The 23496-nt window shown below is 56.7% G+C and overlaps 1 protein-coding gene across 6 annotated transcripts; it reads right to left on the bottom strand.

Moving 5' to 3' along the window:
• Positions 1–152: 152 nt before the first annotated feature.
• Positions 153–22003, bottom strand: Celf5 (CUGBP Elav-like family member 5). Of its 6 annotated transcripts, none has more exons than XM_032907184.1 (12): positions 21770–22003; positions 15967–16049; positions 10422–10473; positions 9748–9876; positions 8079–8158; positions 6842–6988; positions 5930–6071; positions 5705–5851; positions 4816–4878; positions 3345–3425; positions 1445–1588; positions 153–1069 (listed from the first exon to the last, which is right to left on the bottom strand). In XM_032907184.1, exons 1-12 carry the CDS (start codon positions 21912–21914, stop codon positions 942–944), a joined length of 1341 nt encoding a protein of 446 aa, XP_032763075.1. In that variant the 5' UTR covers positions 21915–22003; the 3' UTR covers positions 153–941. The 6 variants fall into 6 exon arrangements, with proteins under 6 accessions (XP_032763075.1, XP_032763091.1, XP_032763083.1 ...); XM_032907200.1 differs by having other exon boundaries at positions 1445–1547; XM_032907192.1 differs by having other exon boundaries at positions 10425–10473.
• Between the last annotated feature and the right edge of the window lie 1493 nt (positions 22004–23496).

Raw genomic sequence — 23496 nt, 5'->3', positions numbered from 1 at the left:
CAAAATAGATAAAGCCCAAAAGACCCAGGTAACGGACAAAAAACACCGAAGGATTAAAGACTGTCGATCTCTACCAGGCCCTGGGCTGGGTGATGAAAGAAAGAAAAAAAGGAAGAAAAAGTACTCCTGGGTGCTCTGTAGCCGCTGCTGGGCTGTCACCTCCACGGCGCCGCCATTGTGCAGTTGTGTTCACCTTTTAAAATCAGTCCAGTCCCAAAGAAAGTGCTGAGAATGTTGAGGGGAAATTGACTTTTGGGGTTTTTTTTGCTTGCTTGTTTGGGTATTTGGTTTTGTGTCGTTTGTTTTGTGAGATTATAACCGGCACTCTGGGTTTTGTTAACCCACTGGGCATGATATTAGAAGTCAGGACTCTCAGGGTCCTTGAGAGCTGGTGGGGACAGAGGTGGGGGACCACAAGGCTATGATGTGTCCCCATCTCCTCTGCTTCAGTCCTGGGCCATGCTTAACTGGGCATTCCAAGTTCAACTGTAGGGACACAGAGCTGGGTGTGTGTGCGGCACGTCCTTCTCTGGATTCGGGCTTCTCGGCTGGGGGAACAGCTTCACAGGATGGGATAGGAGCCCCGCCCATCACATCCTGCACCCCAGACCACAAGCCCCAAACCAGTTCACTAAAGTGAACTCCTATTCATCCTTCAAAACTTTCCCTGGGAAGGAAGTCACCTGTGTGGAACCTCCTAACTTTCTCTCACCCTAGCTTCCCCACCCTAATCCCACCCTCTCTGCCACCCAAGCCACAGGTGATGGGGGAGGGTTTGAACCCTCAGTTGGCCTTTTGGAGTGTCACTCCCGCCCCCAGGGTTTGGAGAGTAAGCTTGGGATGGGAGGAGGGTTGAATGACGCCAGGGCTGGGCGGAGCACGGGGCCGCCTGGCGGCTCACCTGGGGCCACGCCCACAGCGCGGAGGGGCTGTGGGCGTGGTCAGTACGGGTGTCCTGGGTCTTTGGGTCTCTTCAGCTGCACCTTCAGCCTCTTCATACCAATCTGAAAGCCGTTCATGGCCTGGATGGCCGCCTGCGCGCTGGCTGGGTGGTCAAAGCTCACGAATCCTGAGAGAACAAAGTGACAGGAGCTGGTGAGGGACGTGGTCCAGGCTTCCTGTAGATAACGCTGGTCTTGTACGGCTCTGGGGGGGGGGCCTCACTCCCACTCCATCCAATCTGCTCAACTTCCTTGTGGTGCAGGGGCCACAGCCTCCCTTTCTTCCTACAACACTGATGTGTCAGTGAAGAGTATTCCAGAACCTTCTACATACAGGGCAAGTTCTCTACCCTGACCACGCCCCAGCCCCTCACTGAGAAACTCTAGACCGGGTTCCACCCCTGGTCACGCCCCCAGACCCTAACTGGGGGATTCTAGGTGGGACTCCACCCCCTGACCACGCCCCAGCCCCTCAATGGGGGTCTCTAGGTATGTCCACTCACCGAAACACTTGCTCTGGTTGGTAGCCCGATCCATAAACACCTTGGAGGAGATGATATTGCCGAAGGGGAGGAACATCTGGGTCAGCTCCGTGTCTCCAAACTCCTGGGGGAGGTGGTAGATAAACAGGTTACAGCCTTCGGGACCTGTAGGTGGGGGAGAGAAAGACATAAAGCCCCCAAGGAGAGGAGGCGGACCCCCCCTGGGTTGGGGTCCAGTCCTTATCTCTGGCTGTGGATAGAGTGAGGAGCTTCTCAAGATACAAGGAGGGAATGGCTAGGAGCAAGGTTGGGCCATGCGAGCCTTGACCCAAGTCCACCCAGCCATCAGCTCACCACAGACCAAACCCAAATAGCATCTTCACCCCTGCTGGAACCCCACAAGCCAGAGCCTCCCTGACAACTCTAAGCCCCCAGGTGATTCCCAAAGCCCCACATTGCCTGCTGCCAGCTTCCTCCTGTGGGTAATGCACTGGAGTCAGGAGAACAGGGTGAAGTGATGGGGGCAAGGTGGGTGTGGCTCAGCAGTGACTCTGTGGGCCTTGTGTTGGTCTAAGAAACACATGACATTTAAAAAGACGCTGGGCCGGGTTGGAGGCTCACAGCCATCACTGCAGCACTTGGGAGGCAAGGCAGGAGGGTTGCTGTGATTATGAGCAGTGTAAGCTGCACAGTGAGACCTTGTCTTTTAAAAAAAAAAGCCCAGAGAGAGATGAAGGGACGAATGCACTCAGCGGTTAACTGCTCCAAAGGTCCTGAGTTCAAATCCCAGCAACCACATGGTGGCTCACAACCATCTGTAATGGGATCCGATGCCCTCTTCTGGTGTCTGAAGACAGTGACAGTGTACTCATAACAAAAATAAATAGATAGATAGATAGATAGATAGATAGATAGATAGATAAATAAAGTATGAAAACAACAAACAAAAAAGAATTCACTCCTGGGGGAGCCAGGCCTGTCCGTCTATGTAGTTAATTTGAGGGGCGTGTATACCACTGTGTATGTGTGGAGATCAGAGGATAATGAGCAGGGGTCCTTCACCATGGGGTTCTGGGGATCAAACTCAGGTTATCTTGCTTGGTGGTAGGTATCTCTACCCACCCTCCTGTCCTGGACTTGAAGGAGGGCCAACCTTCCCCAAGCGCCCACTGATGTCACCTGTGGTTAGGTTTCGGTCCTGGCTGTCAATATTTAGACAAGCATATCCTTCTGGTGGCCTCAGGTACAGTGTCCAGGGGACACAGTGCAACCCAGTGTGAGACAATCCAGGGGCACTGGCTACCCTCAAAGTCAAGGACTCAGCTGTGAACCCAGCCCCTGCCCCCTGGAGTGTGAATCCCAGGTGAGGGCAGACTCTCCACAAGGGTGCCTAAGGCTCCCCCTCCCATCTCTGCCCAGGCCCTCCAGGTCCATAGGTAGGTAAAAGTAGGGCTTCCTGCAGAGAAGGCCCGCCCACAGGACAGGAACTTCTCAATGACTCTTCGTCACACAGGTGGGCCCAGGACATCTGAGCTCCAGATGGGGAAACTGAGGCAGGTTGTTAAGTACTCTCTGATCACTGTGCCCAGTCAGAAGAGGATCTGAGTGGCCCTGGGTCGCAGGGCTCTGGACTCCTGCTTCCTCCCGCATGTCCTCCACAGGCTTGGCTTCACTGGGAAGGCCTCAGTTTACCCAAGATACCTCCTCAGACTCCAGACTCCTGCTTTCTCCCGCATAACCTCCACAGGCTTGGCTTCACTGGGAAGGCCTGTTTACCCAAGATGCCTTCTCGCACAAACGCGCACCAAAAAGGGGGTTTCCTCGCTTGTCCATAGGAGTTGGGAACCTCAAGGGCCGCAGTTCCATGGAGGGGCGAGGTCAGCAGTGCAGGTGAGGGTGGGGCTGGCAGGGGTCGCCTCACCTTCACGCTGCTGCTGCAGGAGGTGCGGAGGCTGCGGAACGCTGTGTGCCACGGGCGCGATGGCCGCGGTGGGATACATGGCTGTAGAGAGCAGAGGCCATGCTGAGCCACAGGACCAGAGCAGAGAGGGCTAGGCCAGGGCTGGGGCTGAAGACCTGGCCAACGGGGTGGGGCCGGGCTGTGGCTTTGCTGAGTGGCAGGACCAGGGCAGAGGATGAGGTCACGACCAAGGGGCGGGGCTTGGGCTGTGGCTGAGGGGCGGGGCTGTGGCTGAGGGGCGGTGCCTAGGGGGTGGGGCCCAGCTGGGACTTGCGCTGGGTGGCAGGACCCGGACCGATAGTGAGGATAGTGAGGCTGGGACTAAGGGCCGGGAATGGCCGAGGGTGGGGGTGGGGGCTGTGGTAACGAGGGGCGGGGTAAGGGCTGAAGGATGGAGACAAGGGGCAGAACTTGGGCCTAGGGCCAGGTTTGGGTGGATCGAGGGGCACTGATGGTGCTGAGAGTGGGGTGGGGCCAGGGCCAGAGAGGTAAGACCAGGGCTGAGGGGCAAGACAGAAATGTAGGAGGAGCTGGGTGGGGCCAGACTTGGGGGCTAAGGGGTAGGCCCTGACCCTTGCTCCATGTCTCTGCCTCCCTCCATGCCTTTGCCCTTCATTCTGGCTCCCCATAAGCTGTGGCTCTGGCCCTGCTCCTTGTGCCCTGAGCCTATTCCTCAGGCCCTAACTCTGACCCTTATGCCCTAATCCTGCTCCTCAGCTCAGGCCCCACCCTTTTCTATCCCCACCACCACTCTGCCTTTACCTTGACCCCAGACCCTGGTCTTGACCGGTTCCAACCTTGTCTCCTGTCCCTTGCCCTGCCCAGTCCCTGGCCCACCCCTCAGCGCTGCCCCTGCCCCACCATTCAGCCCTGCCTCTCTGGCCCTGGTCACACCCTTGAGCCCAAGAACCACCCTCCACCCCTCGGCCCTGGCCTCACCCCACCCTCAACTGGAGGGAGCAGGCACAGTGGAGGGCAGAACCACTTTTGGCCAAGAGGTGGGGCCAAAGTGGAGGACAGGTTCTGAGTGTAGTTGAGGCACCGCTGAGGGAAGGGTTATGAACTGAGGGCTGGGATTGGGGCGTGGCCACAGCAGGGAGGGCAGAGTGGAAAGGGCGTAGGGGTGGAGCTCCACAAGGGACTGAGGGACAGGGATGGAACCATCCTAACGAATGAACTTAGTTAAGCAGGGCTCATGGGCAAGGCATTGGGTGGGCACAAGTCTCAAGAGGTGGGGTTAGATTCACAGTTGGGTGGGACAGAGGTACGGAAGGTACACAGCCAGAGGCAGCCCTGGCTTCGGAGGAGGTGGGCAGGCCCCTGAGGGACCTGGCAACGACACGTGGGGAGTCCCAGGTTTAAGGGACCGTGTACATTCCTTGGGAGGCCTCGTGGAGGGTGGGACATGTGGCCAGGACAGGGCTGCCTCTACCTGTGTACTGCTGGACTCCAGAGAAGGCAGGATGGAGGGTCTCTGCCACAGTGGGGCTCTGAGCTGCAGGACAGAGGATGAACTGAGTACTGACATCCACAACCACCCAGCTTCCCTTGTATGGTGACCCGCAGGCCAGCCAAGCCGAGGAAACTGTATCTCTGATGTGGCTCAGCCCGCCCAGACACCCCCACAGTAAACACCAGTAGCCAAGTGAACCTGTGTGACCATCACCTGACCCTGCCCCCCCCAGCACTCAGGAAAACCCTTCACCTGAGTCATCTGCACCCCATCCCCTGCCCAGACTCCCTCATCCAGCTCGTGGGGACCCCTGAGTGTTCTGTGGTCCCCCCAGTTCTTGGTTTGGTCCATTAGCACTCAAGGCCATCCTGCCTCACTTCGACAAAGCCAAGAATAAAGATTTGAGCCAGGCAGGTGCTCTGGCTGTTAGCTTAGCATTTGGGAAGTGGAAGCTGGAGGACTGCCCTTGGTGTGCGGCCAGCCTGGTCTCCAGAGCAAGTCTAAGGGTAGCCTGCGCACACAGGGGATTGAAGGCAAGTCTGAACTACACAATATGACCTCCATCTGTAACAGCAAACAAGACGTGTGAGTCCCAGGCTCCTGAATCCAGCCTTCGATGTCACCTGTCCCATTGTCCAGCTTTAGAAACCAGCTAGAACTGGAATTTGAACCCAAAAACCAACCGATTCGCCAAGTGTGTGGTTGTGAGGTAACTTCCCTCGTCAGCCTCTTCCTGTGCCCACTCCTTTCTAGCCACTCCTTGCCCTGCCCCGCACAGGGTATAAGGCTGGGGGACCTAGGTGTGTCCCTCAGTTACCAGATCCATTCCAAACACTGTCCTAGGCTCTGGAGCACTTTCCCAAATTACCTGGGTAGGGCACAAGGCCATTGGCATACACGGTCTCCAGGGCAGGGTGGCTCCCGGGAAAGGGCAGAACACCTGGGAAGCCACTGGGAATGGACGTCATCAGGCCAGGGACGGCGGCAGTGCCCAGCAGTGGGGGTGAGTGTAGCCCTGTGGGGCGAGAGAGGGTCAGACACAGGGCCTAGAGGGTTTCCACTTGTCCTGAGACCTCCCAGAAGCCGCTCTCACCAGAGGCAGGCGCGATGGGTGTAGCAGGCAGACCATTAAGGCTGACAGTGCCGATCTGCTGAATGTGGCAGGGAGGGAAGGCCACACCGGGGCTCAGGTAGCTGCCAGAGGTGGACAACACTGTTGTCTGTTGCTGCATGAGCTGCGGACAGAGATGCTGTGAGTGGGACCAGTGCCACGGATCAGGAACTGGTGTCGGGGAGGACCTCGAGAGACACCAGTTCAGTCAAGGAACCGGGCTCGGGGTTGGGGATTTAGCTCAGCGGTAGAGCGCTTGCCTAGCAAGCACAAGGCCCTGGGTTCGATCCCCAGCTCTGAAAAAAAAAGAAAAAGAAAAAGAAAAAAGAAAAAAGAAAAAAGAAAAGAAGAAACCGGACTCAGCTCCAGATCAGCAGCATCTGGTTTGGGATCAGGGTCCAGTAGGCATTAGCATTTGGCTCCTGAAAAAAGGCTCAGTATAGACTTAGGGCTCCATTAGAAACTGAGGCTCATACTTAGGTTAAAGTTCATTCTGGGATGAGGGGTCACTCAGGCAGTAGGGCTCAGCCTGAGATCCCAGGTTAGTGAAGGATATGGGGTCTGGCGTGGCACAGGATGACGGCCCAGCTTTGACTCAGAGCCAGGGTTAGAAACAGGGTTCAACATTTACATCCAGATTGGGGTCTAGACTAGGAAAGGAACATGGCGGCACTGGGATGTCAGGAGCTGGGATGATGTCAGCCTTGAGGGTGGAGCCAGAGTTGGGCTGAATGCAGATTTAGGAATGGTAGGATCTAGGCTCCAGCCAGTTGGGACACGAGCACTCTGCCCACCATCAGAGTGTGTCTGGGTCAGGCAGGGGGGTGGCTGTGGTTAGAGCTGTCCAACAAGATCTGGGCTTTCGGGCTGTGCCCATGGGCTGGGGCCACTCACAGCCTGGGCGTAGGCACTGTAGGGGCTGAAGGGCAGGGTGAGGGATGGTGTCAGGATGCCCAGCTGGCCAACCATCTGCTGCATACGCCGTAGTGTCCGCTCTTTGTCCGTGTCGGCAAATTTGACCACCAGGCTGGAGGAAGCTCCCTGTAAGGACAGCGTGTGGCATTGGGACAGGGGAGCCCAGACTCTAGTGCTCCCCGTGGATGGGACTCCACAGCCAGAAGAGCCAGGACCACACGAGAAGCGATAGGGCTTTTCACCCTGGGCCTGGCCATGTGGTGACATGGCCGTTGTGTCTGGGAGGAAGCCACAGCCATACTGATAAGTGATAAGAGGAGTATAGAGGTTCAACTGTCATGTCTGGGACAAAGATTGGGGGTGGGGAAGTCCTAGCTGAAGCCATACCCTCAAGGCCGGGGGAGAATCCAGAGCCCAGAGAAGGATGGTGGTGGTGGGGCACCATGCAACCCACATCTGGGACCAGTGGGTTCTCTGTAAGGATGGTGTGTGGCCAGCGAATGGGGAGGACATGACATTTGACAGTAGACCAATCGCCCATGCTGCTCAGGGGACTCAGTCAGGAGCTGGGGCTCAGAGGAAGCAGCATGTAATTAGGGCTCCGTGAAGAGTTAAGGCCTGGGAGGCAGAGGTTAGCAGGATCAGGGCTCAGCCAGGTGCTTCCTGGGGACTGTGCTCACATACCCCCAGCCTAGTTTGCAGAAACCCCTTGCAATCTCTCCCTTCCAGATGCCCCCCTTGGGCAGACAGCCTGTTCCTCGGTTCCAGTCATGAGAAAGCTGGCCCTGGGGGTAACCTGACCCAGCTCTGCTATGTTAGGGAGACAACTACTGCTCTCAGCTAGGGACTCAGTTTATGTGCAGTAATGTGGACTTCCCGGGGTAAGATGACAGCCGTACGCACATGATGCTCTACCTAGGACCTTGGACACCTGTTCTCTACCCTCCCTTGGCCAAACGGGTCCCCAGGACCCCTCATTATCTCCATACAGTCTACAGATGAGCTCACCCTCAGGTGAGAGCCTGAGCTCAGGCCCCTCTAGGTACAGCCCCAGGACGGCGTCCAGTCACACATGGCTCTGATCACAGTCTGGGCCGCACATCCGGCCTCCTGTCTGAAGCAGTCCATGATGGGAAGATGACAAAACCACCCATATCTCCCACACACCCTCAACTTGCCCCCAGCCCCACTGTAGCTGAGCACAGGTCTCACTCACCGGCATTGTCTGGCTGCCATGTAAGGCGTGGATGGCAGCCTGGGCCTCTGTGTGGGAAGAGAACTTCACGAAGGCACAGCCTGGGAGGAAAGGGAGGAGAAGGTGAGGGACTGAAGGATACAGTGGATATAGTGGGAGCCAGAGGGAGAAGAAGCCCTCGATTGTTGAGTTCACATAGATATAGGCAGGACCAAGATGGCCTGAACTGACAGGACACACCAACATCTTCTAAGGCCAGAGACTTAGATGTCAGTCATGAACTCAGCTAAATAGAAAGTCAGTAATCCATCCACCCATCCACCCACCTGTCCATCCATCCATCCATCCATCCACCCATCCATCCACCTGTCCATCCATCCATCCACCCATACCTACCCATCCATCTACCCACCATCCATCCATTCATCCACCCACCCATCCATCCGTCCATCCACCCATCCATCCACCATCCATCTACCTGTCCATCCATCCACCCATCCATACCTGTCCATCCATCCATCCACCATCCATCCATCTCCATCCATCCATCCACCCATCCACCCATCCATTCACCCACCCATCCACCCATCCACCCACACATCCGTCCATCCCTCCACCCGTCTATATATCTACCCATCCATCCATCCACCCATCCACCCACCCATCCATCCACCTACCCATCCACCCACCATCCACCCATCCACCATCCATCCATCCCCACCCATCCACACCCATCCACCCACCCATCCACCCATCCATCCATCCATCCACCCATCCACCCATCCACCCATCCACCCATCCACCCATCCACCCATCCACCCATCCACCCACCCACCCATCCATCCCCACCCATCCATCCACCCATCCACCCATCCACCCATCCACCCACCCATCCACCCACCCATCCACCCATCCATCCACCCACCCATCCACCCACCCATCCATCCATCCAGACCACAGGAAGTCAGCTTAGCATCCAGGAACTGTTGAGACCCCAGTAACTACACACACTTTTAGAGGAGCCTGGGCTCCAAAAAGGTTCCATCAGAACAAGTAAGAAAAGGTTTAAATGGCCACTAGCCCTGACCTACAGAGCACAGATGGTGAACAGGGACCTGTGGAATCATGGAAGCTGGCCAAATGGGCCAACATACGCATTTATGTGGTGTTCACCAAGGCACCTCTAGCCAGGGTCATCCAACGTGGAGCCATATTTTATGCCTTCCAGTCATACAGATGGACAGAGATACATAAAGACTCAGAACTTGAGACACGGGGAAAAAGCTGAGAGGCTCGAGGACAGAAAGAACTCAGGCCATATTCCGGAGGGCCAATCTGCAGGGACACTCAGGAGCAGGGACACTCAGGAGGAGCCAGGGCTGACTCTGTCTCCCATAGACCTGATCTCTCCTCTTCCTCAGCAACCAGGCCTTCTCCTTCTTTCCCTTCCTTCCCTCCCCACACCCAAATCCCACCCACTATAGGAATAGTGCACCAACACCTCTCCTCCAACCACAAGCACCCACCCCACCTGCTCCACCCCTTCCCATTGGCCATGCCCACCTCCAGTCCCATCCCATTCCACAATTCGTGCAAGTTACTGCTCTGCACCTGTGCCACGCTCAACCCCGCCCTCGCTGCCACGCCCTAAGCCCCGCCCCAGGCCCGGCCCCAATCGCCTGCCAGTCACCTTTGCTGCTGCCATCGGGTCCTCGCAGCACTGTGCACTCGTCTATAACGCCAAAGGGCTGGAAGAGCCTGAGCACGTCTTCCTCCGACTGCTGCTTGTTGAGCATGCCCACGAACAGCTTCCGGTCCCCTGTGGGCGGAGCCCCGGCCCACGGCCCCGCTGAGCCCGCGCTGGTCCTGCAGACCCTCAGCCCTGGCCCGCGCTGCCCCAGGACCTTTGCTCAGGCTGCCCCGCTGCCCCTTCGCCCAGGAATGAGAGCCAGGTTGCTAGGGAAACCATACTCAGATGGCTGTCACTCACTGGGGTGAGAGGGAAGGAGGAATGGCAGCAGAGATGCTTGGGGGCATCAGGGAAGAAGAGACAGGAGGTCGGGGACAGTCAGAAGCAGGAGACAGCGCAAGAAGGATGGGGGTCGGGGGAAACCCTGTCCCGATAGACATAAAGATGGAAAGTGACAGGACTAGAAAGGCTGATTTTACAGAGCTCCTACACATACATATAGGGTCCCAACAGCCTTGCCCACACCTCTCCCCGCACCCCAAGTCTGCAGCCTTCAGGCACCCGTGAGGGAACTGGAAAGGTGTGGGGTATCTGAAGTCTGGGGGAGCAGTCGGAGCCGGCCGGAGCCCCAACCCTGAGGCTGCAGAGGCTCACAGCCACGGGGAGGTTACTACTACCTCCACGGTTCTCACTGTCTGCCGGTTTCACCTGGATCGGCCGCGCCATCTGTGGAAAGGGGGACATGGTCAGGGTGGCAGAGAACATAGTGGGGCGCGGGCACCTGTTGTCCACCTTTGTCTCTGCACACACTCAAGTCCAGTGCAAGGGAGAACTGACCCGCCAACTCTTAGCTAGCTTTCAAAACCCAATCATAATTATTCCAACAGGACAAACTGTCTTTGAAAATGGCCTGATGTCCCTGAGTCTTTGGTGCAAATGTCACCTTGTGACTTGCTAGCCCACAGGATCACCAACAAATGAAATGGTTGGGGGTGGTAGGCCTCCCTTCCCCATGCCCCAAGGATGGGCTAACGGGGAGCGGGGGGTGGGGCAACTCATAAAAGACTGAGAGGCTTTAATTTTCCACTGGCCCTGGATGGGAGAATCCTGGGTGAATTCCTCTGTCTGCCTCCAGACAGGGGCCTTAATGTCACCACGTGGAAGAAAAATCTATCATGCTATGGGTAAAGAAGGAAGGGACCAGGAGGGTCCAGGAACCGAGAGTGGGATCTCCACCAGCGTCAGATCAGGCTAGCCCTCCACACGCAGCCCTGTGACATCCTGGTCTCCTGTGTTCTGTCCCTGAGCCAGAGAACTTGTCTCTGGTGCGGTGCCCCCCTGACAATGACAATCCGACGACTGAGCCAGACGCCCCAACCTCACACCCTCACACCTCGGCCTCTTCCCGCTCCTGAGAGCCCCTCAATGTCCTCACTCAGCTATGAACACCCCTCCAAGTTCATTCCCCATGCCCTCCCCTACACCCTCTCCACCCCCAAACCCCACCCCTCACCCTCACCCCTCTCCACACCCCTCCCCTCTCCTTCTGCTTCCTTTGGGCCCCTCCCCTTCCGGAATCCTCCTCCTCCCTCCCCAACTAGGAGAGCCCCTCCCCTCCTCTGAGACCCTCCCAGGGACTAGCACTACCTGCCCCCCCCCACAGCCGGCCAAATCCCCCCAAACCCTCCCACCCACACCCCATCCCCTCTGCACCTGGGTACCACACCACATCCCGGGATTGGGGGAGGCGATCTGAACTGAATAGTTCCGCTTCTGGGGTCAGGGCGCCTAGGAGGGGTGTGGGGCGAAGAGGCAGGGGAGGGGTCCCCCAGATCTAGCCTCTCATTCCCCCCCGCAGCCCCACCCACACGCCCCCGCCAGCCATCCCCCCTCCTAGCTATCCTCTCTAGCACCTTGGGTAGATGAAGATGGGGTTGCCATGGCAACGCTGATTCACCCCGCGGAAGCTGGCAGTTGTTGCTACCATGGAAACCGCCTCTGTGGGGGCCCCCTCCGAGTTCAGATCTCGCCTCGCACAAAAGAGATTTAAATATAATCTTTCAGAGACGAAGAAGGGAGGGGGAGGGATGGAGGGAGGAAGGACACCGGCCCTGTCGCCATCACCCCATCACTGACCTCAGTCTCCCGTGCTCCCGGGATCCCCCCTCCACCCCACATTGACAGAGAAGGGGCCACGGAGCGCCTTCCCCGCCCACACCACGTGCCTCCGCCACGCATCCGAGCTGGGTCTCTCCACCCTCCTGCCCCCCAATCTGTCCCGCCCAGGTGCCCACCCATCCCCCATGCTCCTTCTGCAACTCCCATCTCCGCCCCCTTCCCCACCCCCTTTCTCCTCACATTCAGCGGACACCGACACTTCACATTTCCGGTTGTGTAAGATCTGAGGGGACCCTAGGGAGGATCCTTACTAGTGTTGCAAAGTGGGGTAACAAAAAAAAAGAAGTTGCCTATGACCATGGTGGAGAAAATTCTTTGGCAGGTTTTGAAGCAGCAGTAGGAGTTCCGTGGGGTGTCTGGGATCCATTTCATCTCTGAGCTAGGATGGGAATATCTGAGCTGTGTGTGTGTTACAGATGGGGAAACTGAGGCCCTTGGACAATCTCACCCTGTCTAGCCAGGGCTGTGCAGATTTCTCCTGCAGTTGCTAAGTTTTACCTTTGGAAGATTCCAGAACCAGGGAAGACACCAGTCAACCTCTCCCACGTGGACACGGCGAACCCCTTACCCATCCTGCACCTGCCATGGTTTCTTAGCACTCCAGCTGCTCTTACAGTCTCTCCCTGCAGCATCCAAAGCCTCCAGCAAGAGCCAGCTCCCAGGACCCCTCCTCCTACAGCCCTCTCTACCCTTTTCAAAGTTGATGCCTTTAGGAGTGTTTCCAAGGAAGGATGGCTCCTCCCATCTCTAATCTTCTGACCCTTTGCCAATAGACACCAGAGGACAAGATCTGACCAGAAATAATATGGCGCCCTCAGCTTCAGACCCGATGGATGAGGCCATTGAGCTGTGGAATACTACATAGCTGTGAAAAAGCATGGGAAGACTCTTTTAGTGGGGGGAGAGGAGTAAGAGAGGTTCCAGGAGCCACCTGCCTGGTGGCTGACTCCTTTACAAGTGTGTGGCGTATCATGTGGACACTACAAGGTGTCTGGTCCACCTCGGTGTCCTCCACCGCTCTCTGCCTGGTACTTCGAGGCCAAGTCTCTCCCTGATCCTACTGATTTTTATGGAGGTCATGGTCCCCACGTGTGAGACCCTTGCTTTCAGAGAGTAGATGCTTAGGTCTGGGGACCTCGGGCAGGTCACCTTCCCTCTCTGAGCCCTAGTCTTCCTGTCTGTTGGGCAGAGGAGACACACACGGCTGGGGAAACTGAGGCCTGGAGCTGTGGCTGGACACCAACCACAGATCTCAACAAAGAAAGATCTGGAACGTCAAGGTTTCAGTGTCACCCTCAGCTGGCACCAGAGTCTAGAACATTCAGGATCTTCCTGGGCCATGTCAATTTCTCAGAATTAAATGATATCAGTGCCTCGCTTCCAAGTCCCAGCAGAGGACACTTCTCACCTGGCCCACGGAAGGGGCGGGGCAGTGGGGGGGAGGTCCTAATTGGGTGCTGCTAGGCCCCGCCCTGTTCCAGCCCACCCATGTTTCTAATAAAGTTTTATCAGCATAAGGCTGTGCCTACCCATCTCCATGTTGCCCCTGGCTGGTTCAGTTCTCGTGTGGCCTCAGTACTCGTTGTATGATCAACAGAGCCATAAGAGCAGAATCCTCCGTGTGTGGGGAGGAGTGACGGGACAAACCTGGCCTATGGCGGAGCATGGAACGTTCTAGAATGGTGCAGAGCAGCCACGTGCGGGTCCCTGAGCACAAGATGGAGCCCGAGTTTCAGTTCATCCTAAGGCCCATAAATGTGGGTTTGACAATGACACCTGATCTTATTCAGGGAAAACTTGTGGCAAAATCAGGGCTGTGACTGTCCTATGTCAGCGATAATTCCCATCAGTCTCTGGCTGCTGACAACCCGCCCTGCATGGAAGTGGAGGCAGGGGGATTGTGTGTTCAAATCAGCTTGGTTACATGTAATAATCATCCTGCCAAAAATTATGAAAATGCAAGAAAACAGGCCACATTGGCAGGAGGGAGGGGGCATGTGTCCTCCAGGCTGCTCTGTATTGACTGCGTACTAAAAACCTAGTATTAACATGGACATCAATGTTTCTGTCAAAAATTCCCAGCAACAGACATGGATGGCCTCACATTTTTAAAAGTCAACGTTTTTCCAGAACATTCTCCACTTCTTCCTGTTCTAAGCAGAGTCTGTCCCCGGGCACTGGAAGCACATGGCTGGGTCATTCTCAGTGGGTTCTGGGCCCGAGTCCCTGGCTTCCACCTACTCCGTGCCAGGAGTCGCCCAATGTGACAGCCACACTTGCCCAACAATGTCACTCACTGTCCCCAGAGAGCACAGGGACCCGTGGACAGGACCCACTCTCAAGCTGTCAATCAATGAACCTCTTAGGTTCCTTTCTCAATGGGGCCACTCCCACCTGGTCTTCATACTCTGCGCCCCACATCTGCCCGCCACATGCCTAGTGCTCACACTGCCAACATGCCCAAGGCCACATGGTCTTCCTCCCTGACCTCACACACTGCTCACAGCTGACAGGAACTTATTGATGATACCTCCCTCACCAGAACATCCCTCCACATCCATCCCTTCCTGAGCACCACCAACCTATGTTTGGGGAAAGGGTCCTTGGTGCCCTGTTTGGGGGAGAGGAGAAGCCAGGCAGGGAGGGGTAAGGACAAAAATGAGGGCAGGGGTGAGGGTAGGGGTGGGGGCAGGGGTGAGGGCAGGGCTGAGGGTAGGGGTGGGGGCAGGGGTGAGGGCAGGGGTGGAGGCAGGGGTGAGGGGCAGGGGGGGGGGGCAGGGGGGTGAGGGCAAGGCTGAGGGGGGGGAGGTGGGGGGCAGAGATGAGGGGCAGGGGTGAGGGCAGGGGGTGGGGGCAGGGGTGGGGGCAGAGATGAGGGGGGGCAGGGGTGAGGGCAGAGATGAGGGGGCAGGGGTGGAGGCAGGGGGGTGAGGGGGGGGTGGGGGTGGGGGCAGGGGGTGAGGGGCAGGGCTGAGGGGTAGAGTGGGGGCAGAGATGAGGGCAGGGGGTGGGGGCAGGGGCTGAGGGCAGGGGTGAGGGGCAGGGGTGGGGGCAGGGGTGAGGGGTGGGGCTGAGGGCAGGGCTGAGGGTGGAGTGGGGCAGAGATGAGGGCAGGGGTGGGGGCAGGGGTGGGGGCAGAGATGAGGGCAGGGGTAGGGGCAGGGGTGAGGGCAGGGTTGGGGACAAGCATGAGGGCAGAGATAACGGCAGGGCTGGGAACAGGGATGATGGCAGGGGTGGGGGCAGGAATAGGGGTGGTGTGGTGGCAAGGGAGGTGACAAGGGCAGGCACCATATCTCCACAGGAGCCTGGGGAACCACAGAACAAGGTGAGCATTGGAACAGGAACGATGCTCCTCAGAGCCACACCAATGCCAGCCCAGGCCCTCGAACCCCAGAACTATGAGACAGTTTTTCTTTATAATGCTTTGGGTGTGTTATTAGAGTCCTACCAAACACCAACTCTGTTTCTGGTGACATCTTCCCTGGCACCAGCCATGCACAACTGCCTTCTCCCTCTTCTCCACCCTCACCTGTCAAGTTCTTTCAGATATCAGAGACCAGAGTAGTCAAGTGACTATTTCAGGGTCACACAGTAAGAAGTGGGTGGAGCAGAACGAAGCTGTTTTCTCTCTTTTAGGGGTGGTAAAAAAAAAAGGTCCACATCCTTTGTGGCCAGAAAGCCCTGCCCAGCCTTTCTCCTCCTGTCCCTGTCCCCTAGGCGCCCTGCTCCTGTCCCTCCCCCAAACCCCTTCTCTGTCATCCCTTCTGCTCCAACCACAGGGGTCTCCTCGACATTCCCCCAATGCTGGGCTGCCCTACCCCAGGGCCTTTGCATAGCTGCCTGCCAGTGAGGCACATTTCCGACCAGGTCAACTTGTAGTGTGTACAGCCAGCCCTTCTGTGATGCACAGAGCCCAGCATACAGTAGGCATACAAAAGATGCTCATGTTTATGGCCTTTTTATTCTACCCCTTCTGTGTCCACTGAGCCCAAGTCTCCTACAGCTGAGCGTGCACCCTCTGCTCCACCGACCACTCACCCCTGGCAGGGTCTTCTGCTCGTGCAAGGCCGTCTGAGCTTTGATGGCAGAGTCCCTGGCGCAGTACGTGAGGAAGGCACAGCCTGGTGGGAGAATAACAGCTGGTGAGGAGATGGTCCCAACACCATGGACACAAGGACCCAAAGGTGGTGGGCAGCCCAGGGGCAGGGGTAGATGTCCATGGACACCATGGAGTATTACTCAGCCACAAACAGGACTGAGGCTCTGACACCCCCCAGCGTGAGGGGACCTTGAGGCCACTTGAGCTAAGTGCAAAAAGCCACACAGTACGGACTCCAGGAGAAGAAATTCCCAGAAAGCAGTCACAGGAAGTGGATTTGTGGGTGTTGAGGACTGGAAGAGAGGATGGGGTACCCGAGTGTAGGGGGTCAGTGCTGGGGAGATGGTGGTGCACTCTTGCCATTTAAGCACTGGGGAAGTGTAGGCAGGAAGATCCCTTAGGCTCAGGGGTGAGAGATGTGGGTGAAGACTGAAAGGCAGCTGCTAAGCAAACCCTCTGGGCTGTGCATGCACGTGAATTACACGGGGAGGAGTCCTCTGTAACCTACCCAACCCCTTCAGGATATGGACCACATCCTCCAAGTTGAAAAGTCCAATTAGATGTGGTTGGGCCAGAACCGACGACAGCAACCATGAAAATGTCACCAGTTAATGGATAAATGATTGACACATGGGGTGTGCTCTCCCACCCATAGCCATGAAAATGAAAGCTGTATGTCCCGCCGCAGAACAAACAGATGGATGTCAGGGTCCTAAGCTCAGCCAAGGAGGCCGGACAGACAAGGAGTGTGGTGGGCACCGGGGAGTCCTTGAGGTCACTAGCATCAACAAATTCACACGTAGGAGGAGGAATGGTGGTGGGAAGAGCGCAAAGGAGACTGATTTTCATCTTGGGAAGATGGGGACGCAGCCTAGAGCTCCACGCTGGGCTGCGGCAGTAACAAAAGGAGCCGGCCTGGGGAGCCGGCTGCAGGAAAGAGGCCTGTAGCCCTGGCTGTCCTAGAACTCACTCTGTACCAGGCTCCCCTGAACTCAGAGATCCGCCTGCCTCTGCCTCCTGAGTGCTGGAATTAAAGATGTGCACCACCACACCCAGCTCTTTATGCATCTGAGATAGGTCCGCCCTTGCCTGACAATCACTCGACACCATTGGTCCCAGCACCTGGAGGTACAGGCAGCAGAGTTCCAGGTCCTCCTCCCCTACATAGAGTTTATGATAGGCCTTGTCCGGAAAAATCCAAGAGGAGGAAGAAAAGGACAGAGGGAGGATGGAGGAGAGAGGGCAGGGCGGAAGATTGTCACAAAGAGAGAATCGCCCTACCTCCTGTAGTTGAGAGCTCCTCCACCCTCAACCCCACTCCCACCGCCGGCCCTGGGCGAGGGAAACCCAGGCGCATTGGAAGACGCCGCTGTCCGCGGTGCTGAAGTGCGTCCGCCGCCCTGGTCTGGCCACCAGGGTCCCGACGGTCCCTGGCTGAACCTTAACACTGGGGCTGTCACCTCCCTTAGAAAACTTATCCCTCATGTCTGGGTGCCCGCTTTTAGACTCAGAGATAAACGACGTGTTAAGAGGTTCTTGGACACTCTTAAATCTGGGAACCTTGGAGAATGTGGAGAAAGTCCCACCATGTGGACAAAAAGATTGAGGTTCACAGTGGCCCCCGGTCACACTCAGCTAAAGGCCAGCTCTCTTCCGCATGCATGTGCGCTGGGGCTGCCTGGCTTGGCTGGAAGCCCCCACCCCCACCCCTGCCACTCTCTTCGTGCCTAGATTTCAAGGGTGGCTTTCGGGTGCCCCTCATGTGGATGATCCTGGGGCAGACACAGACACTAAGAACTGAGGGTGTCCTGGAGACAAGTGGAAGGAGACTGGAGTACAAGCAAGCAGGAGCCACAAAAGTCAGGGCACTGGGAAGCCATGGAGGGTGTTTGAGCCTCTGAAGCTATCCAGGGAGAAATCTGAACGACCCCAAATTACTCACCCAGGTGCCCCTGTGCACTTGCTTCTGGGGTGTGGTTAGACCTTGGCAGATACCACCAACTGGTCAGGAGTCTTAACACCCCCCCACACACACGGTAAACATAGAGAGGCACAGAAGCCTCACCCAGGACACACAGCAAGTTGGGAACATCCGCCTTTCAACCCAAGCAGGGATGGGGAGGGAGGGGATGGGGGAAGCTGGGGGTGATGAGTGCCTGAAGGATTTCTGAGATTCAGAAAATTCTGGAATGTTGAAGAGGCCATGTTTAGATTACTTTTCTTGCCCTATGGAGGGACCATGGCATGCTAGCAGGGGTGAGCAGGGTCCCTGCTGGAACCCACCAGGCACCAGGTAGCAGGCAGTTGTAAGCACCTGAGGGTGCTGGGAATCAAACTCAGGTCTTTGGGGGGAGCAGTATTCACTCTAAGCCTCTGAACCACCTCTCCAGCCTCCCACCCACCTTATTTTGGAAATGGGCCCCTGACCACCTCTGTAGCCAAAGCCAACATTGACTGATGATCCTCAGCCACCCAACACCAAGACACCCAGCTGGACACTCACCCCACAGCAAGAACAGTTTCCTGTGAGTCTATCTGACCCTGCCCTGTCATCAAACAAGACAAGACGGGTGGCCTCCCCTCACACCCCTGAGCCCACCCTCACCTCCAATCCATCCTTCCTGAAGCAGCAACCAGAGATGACCATGAGCACTAAGACAGCATGACTCTCTACCCACGGTCATGCCTGTGGCCTCCCTCGGCTCCTCCAACACACACCCCTTCCTGCCCCAGGACCTTAGCACAGGCTGTGGTCAATCTGCAACATCATTCTCCAGATGAATCAAAAACCAATGCCTTCCCCAGCCCTTCCAAATCCTCAGCATCTGATGAGCCCCACCTCAAGCACTCCAAGGTTTACCCAGGAAAACGTGTGCTCATAACCACATCTCCACCAGGCAGTTTTGCTGGGGATATCACCATCCACCCACCCTCAGTCCATCCACCACTTATCCACCCACCCATCTACCTACCTGTCCACCCATCTGTCCATCCATCCATCCATCCACACATCTGTCCATCCACACATCTGTCCATCCACACATCTGTCCATCCACCCATCTGTCCATCCACCCATCTGTCCATCCACCCATCTGTCCATCCACCCATCCACCCATCTATCCATTCACCCATCCATCCATCTACCCACCTGTCCACCCATCTGTCCATCCACCCATCATTCCACCCATCCATCCATCCATCCATCCATCCATCCATCCATCCATCCACTCATCTGTCCACCCACCCACCCATCTGTCCATCCATTCATCCATCTACCCATCCACCCACCCACCCACCCATCTATCCACCCACCCATCCACCCATCCATCCTCTCCCATTCACCTCCATTCACTTTCCCCAGCACTTTCCGTGCAGCCTGTGTCCTGCCTCTGTCACACAGCAGTCGACTCCCTGCTGAGCTTTCCCAGGCCTTGCTGCACCTCTGGGCTTTTGCAGTTGCTGTTCTCCGCCCCTGCCTGAGAAGCCCAGGCACCAGAGTGTAACCCACTCTGTGAACTCAGGCCTTGTGCCCATAAGTTCATTAAAATCCCCTCTACCCTCTACTCTCTTTTCAGTGGCTTCCCCTGAGAAGATCTTGGAAGCAGCTAGGGAAACTGAGGCACAAAGCATGATACTCCCCCACTTGAAGCCATCATGGTGGCTCAAGCAAGCATCTGGCTGTGGCCCAGGACAACTGCTCCTTCCACACCTGTGGGTGGGTCCATGTGTCCCCAAGGCTGCTTGTCACTTGTAGGCTCCAAGTCACTTCCTCCTGCAGCCAACAGCTGCTGCTGCTCCCATGGTAACAGCAGGCCAGGCCCCCAGAGCGAGCGGCTCCAAGGCAAATGCTGCCATTAACATGAAAATGCATATGGTCTGTAGGGCCAGAGAGACCTCCAGGGTGACTAGTTCTTCCTTAGAAACGGGACAGAGGACCCCAATGTGAGCCCCAGGTTCTACCTTGAGCCCAGACTGAGGGAGTCCCCATTCTCTGGATGGCTCCAGGGAGGGTTACAGAGGGTCAATGTGCCCCATCTCTTCTCCATTCCCTGTTCCTTCTCTGCATCCACCCTGGGACTCCACCTCTGCTGTTATGGGCTATCTTGAAGATGTATCCCAGAAACAAAGCCATTGAAATATTGACAGGAGGCCCCAGGTTTACCAGCTCCACTTATTCTGTCTTCATTTGCCTGAAGCCGAGAGAGGGGCAGCTATTGGCTGACAGTCACTCCACATTAACCCACACAAATCCACTTTTCTTGAACCAGGATGGTCAAGTAGCCCAGGCTAGCCTTGCAACGTAGCCAAGGATGACCTTGAACTTTTGATCCTCCTGCCTAAGCACTCTAATTTCAGGTTGAGAGTCGAGCACCAGTGTCCCTGTCCTCCAAATACAGACTTCTGTTCAGATCCTAAACCCCTCCTTTGCTGGCCTGGGGCATCCCCCTTCCCCATTTGGGTGCAGCCTGGGAGGTTGTTGTTTCTCTAGTCCCCAGTGTCACAGCCAATGATACCCTCCGCTGCCCAAATTTCACCCCGCAAGCAACATCCCTAAATACCAAGGCTCCCAGATCCCCTACATCTACCAGAAAGACAATAACTCCATGTCCACACCAGCCCTCACAGTCCCATCATGGGCCCCTCATCCACCACTGTTTCCTGTCTGGAATTCCCAAGGGAGATGACTCCCCCACCCCAGCACCCACCCCAGGCGCTAAGGCCCCTCCTGGGGTTCTGCCAAGGATGGAGATCCTGGTCTCAACCTTGGGCCCCTGTCAGGAGAGCTGGTCAAAGCCACTAAATTCAGACACTAGGGCTTGAGACAGAGCAGAGCAGAGCGACCCTGCGCCCCCCACCCCCATGCGTCCATGGGAGGGAGAGTCAGGTTTTTTTAGCCACCTGCCGGCGAGGCCACATCCCCCAAGATCTGGGCTCTGTCCAGAGGACCTCACGTTCGTTGTCTTAACCTCAGCTCTGGCGCTCCCAGGTTCCACTTGAGCCCATGGTTGGTGCAAGGGGCCAGGAAGATGGCACCACCCAGGGAGGGTTTCCCTGGGACTCCGTATCACCTGGGCCCCAGCCTCATCTCCCTCCCCACGCCCCCACGTCTTTGTAGTTACCGCTCAGCCTCGGGTCCTGGACATGTGTCCTGGCTGCAGCCCGAGCTAGCCCGGCTTTGTGAGCAGGATTCCCAATCCCGAGGTGGGAAGTTCCAAGCTGGGCCAGGAAGACCAAAAGCAACAAGGAGGGTGGTGGGGGACTGGGAGGCTGGGGTCTCTGGCGCTCTAGGCACAGGTTAGGAGGGGTCTGGGAATGGGAATGGGAGGGAGAGGGGAAAAGAGAGGTAGATGCCCGGGGAGAGGAGGGAGACGGAGGGAGATGATGGAGAGCTGGAGAGCGATGGAGGAGGAGGGAGTGGGGAGGAGGGAGGAAGAGGGGGCGGAGGACAGGAGGGGGCAGCTGGATCGCGAGCGGCACCCCCAGGGCGGAGGAGGGTGCAGGGGAAGGTGAGTGGGGGCTGGGATGTAGGGGTGCAGGAGGAAGGGTTTGGGGAGGAATCTAGAAGGCTCAGGTGCAAGGGAGGAGTGTAGAGGTTGGGGGGGGTGCAGGTGTAGAAAGAGAGGTACAGAAAGGGCTGGGGCTGCAGGGTGGTGGTGCCGGGGTGCAGGGGCGGGTTCTGGGTGCAGAAGGCGGGGTGTAGGGGTACAGAGATGAGTGAGGGGTGCGGGACATGGTGCCCACCTTTGTGCACGCCGGTGTGCGGGTCTTTGAGCACTGTGAGCTCGTAGATGCGGCCGAACTGCTCAAATAGCGGCTTGAGGTCCTGTTCGTGCAAATGGCGCGGGATTTGGCCCACGAAGAGCTTGATGGCGTCCAGGTCCTTCATGCCGTCGGGCCGCGCCCCGGGGCGCTCGGGCCCGCTGCCGCCCACCGGCCTGGCCCGGGCAGGAGCTGTGGTGCGGCCGCTTCGCTCCGTCAGCGGCCCCGCCCGCGCGCGACTGCGCCACAGCGTTCCTGGCGGCCGCCGCGGGTCCTGCAAGAGACGGGCGGGGCTGGCGCCGGGAAACTGAGTCCTCGAGGCTGGCAGAGAAATGGGGATTCCAGGGAAAAACTGAGGCCCAGAGGTCCTGGAGCTGTGGGGGTCTTCAGGCTGGACATGCCCGTCAGAAAGACTGGCGGGTCTCCCTGCTCTGGCCTTGGCATCCGTAGTGTGTCTGTCACCAACAATCATGAGATCTGCCTGGCAGCCAGGTGCGCTCAAGAGACTGAGGCAGGAGGATCGGGAGTTCTGGAGCAGCCTGGGCTACATCATAAGAGCCTGTGTCAAGATAAAACGAGTCAGCAAACAATGAGTAGCCATGGAAGGGAACTGTGGCTCTGAAAACAGGGAGGTGCATAATGAAGCCAGCTTGTGACATAGACACAAAGGGCAGGGCAGGGTCAGGGCGGTGACAACTAAGTAGGGTAGAGAAACCGACGGGCCACTTGAGGACAGAAGCAGACACCCAGGCTGGCCTTTGCAAGCAATCCTCCTGCCTCAGCTGCCTCCATCGGCAGACTGGGATGGCAGGCGTGCGCTGCCTTGCCCTGCTCATATTTTTATTTTCAATTGAAGTTCCTAGTGCCATGGATGCCTGTTCCAACACGCTGGCCGTGCCTATGCTGGCCGTGCCTACGCTGGCAATGCCTACACTGGCTGTGCCTATGCCCGTACATAGTGAAAATGGTGACATTTGCTGGGTGAGGCAGCACATGAACGAACTCTGTGAGTTTGAAGCCAGCAGGGCTACACATTGTATTTCAGGTCAGCTAGAGTTATGTCAAGAGACCTTGTCTCAAAACTAAATAGGTAATATTTTGTGCATAGCATTTCTGTGTTCATTTTGATTATTGCAAATTTGATGCTTTCTTTTTTTCCAGAGGAGGAAGAGGCAAAAGGATCAGGGTTCAAAAGCATCCTTGCCTACAGAGAGTTGAAGGGTAGCTTGGGGCACATAAGACAGTGTCTCAAATACATAAAAGAATTAAGGAGTCCTGTTCCTAAAATTTGTTTTTGTAAAAAGATTTACCTATGTGCAGCGTGTTGCCTGTCTGTGCACATGAAGTACCCATAGTGGCCAGAAGGGGGCGTCAGGTTCCCCGGAACTGGAGTTACAGGTGGTTGTGAGCCTCCATTGTGGGTGCTAGGAACAGTACTGGGTCGTCTGTGGGAGCAACCAGTGCTGTAACAGCTGAGCAACCTCTCCAGCCTCTATAACAAAAAACAGAAACAAAAAACAAAAGACAAAACAAAAAAAAAACCCAAAAACAAAAAAACAGGAAGTGAGGCCCAGAGCAGTTGATGCTTTGGGCAAGGTCACAAAGCAGGAGTGCAGGGATCTAATGCCAATTCTGGAAGCCCAGATGTCTCCCATGATTTCCTCTGTCTGCTGCATGGTCCAAGCATCTATACCTCCATTTCTGCATGT

Source organism: Rattus rattus, chromosome 1 (genome assembly GCF_011064425.1).
Source record: "Rattus rattus isolate New Zealand chromosome 1, Rrattus_CSIRO_v1, whole genome shotgun sequence".
Lineage (NCBI taxonomy): Eukaryota > Metazoa > Chordata > Mammalia > Rodentia > Muridae > Rattus > Rattus rattus.
Note: the sequence above shows the minus strand (reverse complement) of the source record. Positions and strands in the feature narration are given on the sequence as shown.

Coding starts and splice junctions, on each gene's coding strand:
- Celf5 (XM_032907184.1), bottom strand. CDS start 21,914: ATGAAGGACCTGGACGCCATCAAGCTCTTCGTGGGCCAAATCCCGCGC. Junction 9,877..10,421: donor CAGTGAGAACCGTGGAGGTA/GTAGTAACCTCC, acceptor CTCCGCCCACAG/GGGACCGGAAGCTGTTCGTG. Junction 5,852..5,929: donor ACCCATCGCGCCTGCCTCTG/GTGAGAGCGGCT, acceptor CTCGCCCCACAG/GGCTACACTCACCCCCACTG.